The following is a 5925-nucleotide window of genomic DNA, read 5'->3' on the forward strand; positions in this document are numbered from 1 at the left end:
AAAGGTACTGCGAAGCCCCATTTTTCTATAAATACCTTTCCCTCTCTCTCCCAGCCTCACTTGTCCTCGGTTGCTCATGTAGATAGGGCCCTCTCAGAGGGCTGAGGAGTGACCCAGAAACCAGTGTGTGGCATACCAGCCAGGGGACACTTCTCTGATTATAGCGGCTGCGTTAACCTCAGCACTGGAGCACCAGTTACAGAGACGTAGCCTGCAGATACGCTCAAGGTTACCTGTGACATTCAAGCTATGGCGGCTTTAGTGTAGGACTGCAAATGCGAATGCAAAGTTGACAGCACGACATCGGTCGGTACAAGCTCTGTGGAGCGTACGTTTTACGCTTTACCTGGCAGGTGCGTGTGGTTTCAAAGCAGGCGGTATTCCCACGATGTGACATTCACTCTACAGCCACACACTTCTAAAAACAAAGAGAAAGGAACCACCACTGCTACACAGGATGATAATAATACAATGATACTGCATGATTTTAGTACATCATAGTGATTAACGCAGGCAGGAAATGGGCTGATGTTCAGGTGTTTTTCACTAAAGTTAGGGAGACTTTGGGGAAGCACAACTATGAATGAGTAGACGGGAAATAACCAGATATAAACAAGCCACTCTCAACTCTTTCTGTAAAGGTAAGAGCTACAGTGGCTTGTTACCATCTAAAATGTATACATTTGGGGTTTACCAAGACAAATGTTAAGCTCTGTGTGGTTGTTTCTACTCATTATTAAAATAACTTAAACAAAAGAAATGTATGTAAATATGATCACAGAAAATAGATAAACGGAAGCAAAGTGTATCACAAAATAGCATTTATTTGATGTAAACTCTGCTTCAGTAAACTGATCACATCTTAATGTCTGGTGTATCCGTCGTGCTTAAATAAGCATTATGATTAAGCACTGTACCACGGGAAGTCTATACTCTCCTTGAATGGCCTTAAACAGGCAGGCACGAACGCACGGTCTTTAAAAAGGGAAACAAAAGACTTCCAAAACTTTACTGTAGAGGTGGAAACTGCGATGGAATGATGCCGTTTTAGGTAGTAAAAAAAAATTTAAAAAAAAAAAAAAAAAAAAGAGTAAGAAGGAATTTCACTTTTGACTGCAGCAAAGAACCGAGACCTACAACAACAGATATACGTTCAGTCTGTACCACCTTAAGGAAAGATGCACGGGGTCAGACTAGTTTAAAGTTACACTTGGTAATCTGTTTTTGTTATATTGGTTGAAATTCTTTTTACATCCCGTCATCAATCAATAAATCAAATGCTCTGACGGAAAAATAAAAGACGCATGATAATAAGCCCATCCAATCGTTTTATTCATTCGGCCTGAATGAACTGATTGGATGGCCTGCCAGCCTGCCAGCGTGCACTCATTGCATACCAGTCTTCCTCAAACTGCTAGCTTAACAACTGTGGGTGCTAACGACGGCCATGTTCGTCGTTTATGTCCGTAGTGATCATGTTGGGAGGCCTAAAGGGTCAGTGTTGCAGACTTGGTGACTTTCTCCCCAGATTCAGGGACTTTTAAGGCTACATTGGAAAAAGAGTTGGAAATACTGGGCTGGGTTTTAGTTTATAAAAACTATAATACTAGTTTATCAAGATTACCGACCCTATCTTAAAGCTGTATGCACCTAAATATTCTGAAATTAGCAGGAATACTGAATGCAGTGCTTCATTTTAGTAAATCAATCAACAGAAGATTCATGATAGATGTAGTCCTCATGCACACTCACTCGTTACGCTCCACACAGACACGTCTATTTGTGGAACTATAAACCTTTTAAACACTTTGGCCTTTGTTTTGTAATCAAATCTCAGACGATGCTCATATAAACTCTACAGTAATCAGCTACACAAAGTTCAGTCTGGCAAAAATTCATCAGTCCATAGTCAGCATCCTCTTCCATCATACAATGACAGTCTGAATCTCCACCTCCTCTGGGGAGGTGATGACATATTCCTCTTGCTGCACCATCTGTATTCCCTCCTCCACCTCCACCTCCTCCTCCACCGCTTCCTCTGTGGTAACCATCGTAACTGTTCCGCCCGCCATCTCCACGGTGCCCGCCGTGGCCAGTAGCGTGCCGTCACTGATGGCGGAGGCCAGCGTCAAGGCCACCTGCTCCGTCAGGCTCTCGGGTGTAGCGATGGTGATCGTGTCGCCGCAGTCCGAGATGGATGCGCTGTCCTCGTTCATCGCCATGTTGCGCACGATGATCTGGTGGCTGCCCGTGCCGCCGCCGCCGTGTGACTGGCTGACAATTTGCTGCACCACTTTCATGATCTGGTTTCCCATCTGGCAGGGTTCAATAGAAGAAAAAGGGAGGAGGAGAGTTATAAAAGAATGAAAATTGGCGTAAAATGTGTTATTTCTTTAGTAAGTAGTGTACTAAGCGGGATAATGTACAGTGAGCGGGTCATCATTGCTCACCTGTCGGGGTTCATTTCTCAGTAATGATCGGCTCGCTGCACATTATCCCTTACTCATCAGATCCTTTGGTGCGGCACTTACAAATATGTGTTTATCAACCCAATTTTAGAAACGGTGAGATTCTCCCACACACCGCTACTGCTCATGATTGTTCTTATTTGTGCGAGTGTGTATTTGTGTGTACGGACCTCATTTTGGCTGTCTTGAATGAATGTAACCGCTTCTTCCTGCACCTCCTCCTCCGTTTGAGTCTAGACGTGGATATGAGAGAAGCAGAGCAAATACAAATGACAGAATCTAGCCATAAGAAACATAGTTCTACGTTGTTTAACACATGCTGTTTAAATAAGTTGAACTTGCTGTGCTGAAGACTTGTTATGCATGTCACCTACATAGCCTCTTTCACGATCAATAAACATTCAACCCCATCGTTTCCGACAGCCATCAATCCGACCCCTTACCCGGAACATTTATCTTTACAGTCAGAGTTGTCATTTTAAAAGATGTTAAGTGCTTTGTGATATCCATTCATTTCTTTCATTTTTACAGTGGACTAATAATTTGCAAGAACAAGAAGCGCGTGCAAATTCAGTTGCTGCTCTCTACAGACCCACGGCGGCTCCTAGAGATTTGTATAAGTACATTAATCCAAAGGTTTAGAAGTAGTGTCGTCTTTCGTAAGCCTTTCCAAACTTGACCCACAGATGTTGAAATGTCTTCAATAAAAAAAAAGCATATTATTTTGTATGCGTCTTTAACTTGTGTTTCTATGATAAAGAGCATAATGGAGAACCATTCATTTCTTAGTCAGAGGTCTCCGCACTTGGCGGAGGAAAGTGTTGAGTGATTGGTTCTAACCAGAAAATCCATCAATTTACACGTTGATGTATCAGCATGTATTCTAATATTCATTGGAAATAAAAAACAACACTTGCCGTGACAACACTGATTGGGACAGAGGTGCTTGAACAAGATCCCAATAAAATTCTACGTATGATTTCCCCTTAAATGCACCTTGAAGCTGTGATGTAAGGCCTGTGTCTCACCTTGATGATGTACTCCTGTGTGTCTGCCACCACCGAGGAGAACTCCACCAGGACGGCATGAGGATCCTCTGAGATCATGGCTGCTGTAGCGAGGCCGTCCACTGACGCCTTCTCCTCTGTTATCACATCCGGATGCTCGCTGGAATCATCCTTCTGGCAACCTCCTGGTCGAAATCACAGTTTGTGTTAATGATGTTCATCTTCTGCTGCAAATGCTAGTTATTCTTTAAGTGTGTCAATGACACAGACCTTTCGCACGCATATGCCGATTGAGAGTCCCGTGCTCAGCAAAGCCGCGCCCACACTTCGGGCACTTGAAAGGCTTCTCCCCGGTGTGATGGCGGATGTGTCGCACCAGAGAACCTTTCTCCCTGAAGCCTCTCAAGCAGAACTGACACACGTACGGTTTATCGTCATCGTGGGTCCGCTGATGCACCTGCAAGGCATTCTAAGCAAGACAAAAGAGATATGTTAGAGATGGCACAAACTAAACTATGAAATATAAGCTTAGACTTATACAACAAAGACTTCTATCTCTAAATATCACCTTAGTCTTATATCCCTTGCTGCATCTGGCACAGCGGTAAGGTCTCTCATCCGAGTGCGCCCTCATGTGCTCTCGTACATGCCCGATGGTTTTGTACAGCTTGCCACACTCGCCACACTTGTACCTCCTCTCACTGAGATGGATTTCCATGTGCTTCTTCAGCAGGTAACCAGTCAGAAACTCCTTATGGCAAAGTGTGCACTTAAAGGGCTTGTAACCTGCACAAAGAGAACGTAAACACAGAGAAGAATTACATATTTATCCACCAACAAAAAGTCCATAAATTCCAACGTAATATTTTAAAAAATTCGGTCAGTGTCCCACCAACTGCTTTCTTTTGGTAAAAGTCAATAAAAAAAGATTATAAGAGGGAAGCATAGAGTGATGCTGCCAGTCTTCATTAATAGTTATGGACTTACCCAAGTGGCCCTTGACATGAAAGCGGAAGTAATTCAGTCCCTTGAAGGAGCGATTACAGTGTGGACATGTGTACAATTTAAACGTTTGATCAAGTCCATCACCTGCTTCCTGCTGACGAAACACAGACAATAAGGCATCAGACACATAAACATTTGAGTGCAAATAATGATTGTAACAGGAAAGCAATTCATGCTAAGAGCCAGTTCAAATGTTTCCAGAACTGATCAGTCGATGCTGAAATAAAACTTTCTTCGCAAGCTGCACTGACTACAACAGGAAAGCCCTGCAGCGCATAGTGAACACAGCTGGAAGGATCATTGGTGCCTCACTCCCCTCCCTGTAGGACATATATGACACCCGCCTCACCCGCAAAGTCACCATGATTGTGCGTGACTCCAGCCACCCCTCAGTCTCTTCAGCCTCCTGCCCTCTGGGAGAAGATACCGGAGCCTCCGTGCTCGCACCACCAGACTCTCAAACAGCTTCGTCCACCAGGCTGTTAGGAAGCTGAACTCTCTCCCTCCTCTCTTTTAAGACTTCCTATGTCTGACTGCTGCTAAATACAGAATGATAGTTTTTCTTAATATATATGTTGTCTAAATGTTTTTCTATCTATTTGCACCGTATTATCTGTATTCACTTTACATGTTGGACTGGAGAGAAACGTTTTTTCAACTCCTCTGTATGTTCGGTACATATTGAGAAATTGACAATGAAGCTGGGTGGTGGTTCCCATCTTCAAAAAGGGGGACCGGAGAGTGTGCTCGAATTACCGGGGTATCACACTACTCAGCCTCCCGGGGAAGGCTTATGCCAGGGTGATGGAAAGGAGGCTCCGACCGCTTGTCGAACCTCGGATTCAAGAGGAGCAATGCGGATTCCGTCCCGGCCGTGGAACAGTGGACCAGCTCTTTACCCTCGCAAGACTACTGGAGGGGTTCTGGGAGTTTGCCCAACCAGTCTACATGTGCTTTGTGGACTTGGAGAAGGCTTTCGACCGGGTCCCTTGGGGGTTCTTGTGGGGGGTGCTGCGGGAGTATGGGGTGCCGGACCCGTTACACCGGGCGATCCGGTCTCTGTACGACTGCAGTAGGAGCTGTGTCTGCATTCTCGGTAATAAGTCAGACACGTTCCCGGTGGGTGTTGGCCACCGCCAGGGCTGCCCTTTGTCACTGGTCCTGTTCGTGACTTTCATGGACAGGATATCTCGGCGCAGCCTCAGGGCGGAGAACGTCAGGTTCGGGGGTCTCGGGATCGCCTCTCTGCTGTTTGCAGATGATGTGGTCCTGTTGGCCTCCTCGGATCGTGACCTCCAGCATTCACTGGGGCGGTTTGCAGCCGAGTGTGAAGCGGCGGGGATGAGAGTTAGCACCTCCAAATCTGAGGCCATGGTGCTCTGCCGGAAACCGGTGGATTGCTCCCTCCAGGTGGGGACGGAGTGCCTACCTCAAGCGAAGGAGTT

The 5925-nt window shown here is 45.5% G+C and overlaps 1 protein-coding gene across 1 annotated transcript in view; it reads right to left on the minus strand.

Moving 5' to 3' along the window:
* Nucleotides 1–515: 515 nt before the first annotated feature.
* Nucleotides 516–5925, minus strand: part of e4f1 (E4F transcription factor 1) — a 7708-nt gene continuing 2298 nt past the window's right edge. The window contains exons 7-13 of the mRNA XM_031872106.1: nt 4793–4800; nt 4463–4655; nt 4044–4261; nt 3746–3944; nt 3497–3660; nt 2639–2701; nt 516–2315 (exon numbers count right to left, since the gene is read on the minus strand). Coding sequence (XP_031727966.1) covers nt 1926–2315; nt 2639–2701; nt 3497–3660; nt 3746–3944; nt 4044–4261; nt 4463–4655; nt 4793–4800 — 1235 coding nt within the window. The 3' untranslated portion in view covers nt 516–1925. The remainder of the gene's footprint in view (nt 2316–2638; nt 2702–3496; nt 3661–3745; nt 3945–4043; nt 4262–4462; nt 4656–4792; nt 4801–5925) is intronic.

This window comes from Anarrhichthys ocellatus, unplaced genomic scaffold (assembly GCF_004355925.1).
Source record: "Anarrhichthys ocellatus isolate YVR2014 unplaced genomic scaffold, GSC_Weel_1.0 scaffold62, whole genome shotgun sequence".
In the NCBI taxonomy this organism is placed as follows: Eukaryota; Metazoa; Chordata; class Actinopteri; order Perciformes; family Anarhichadidae; genus Anarrhichthys; species Anarrhichthys ocellatus.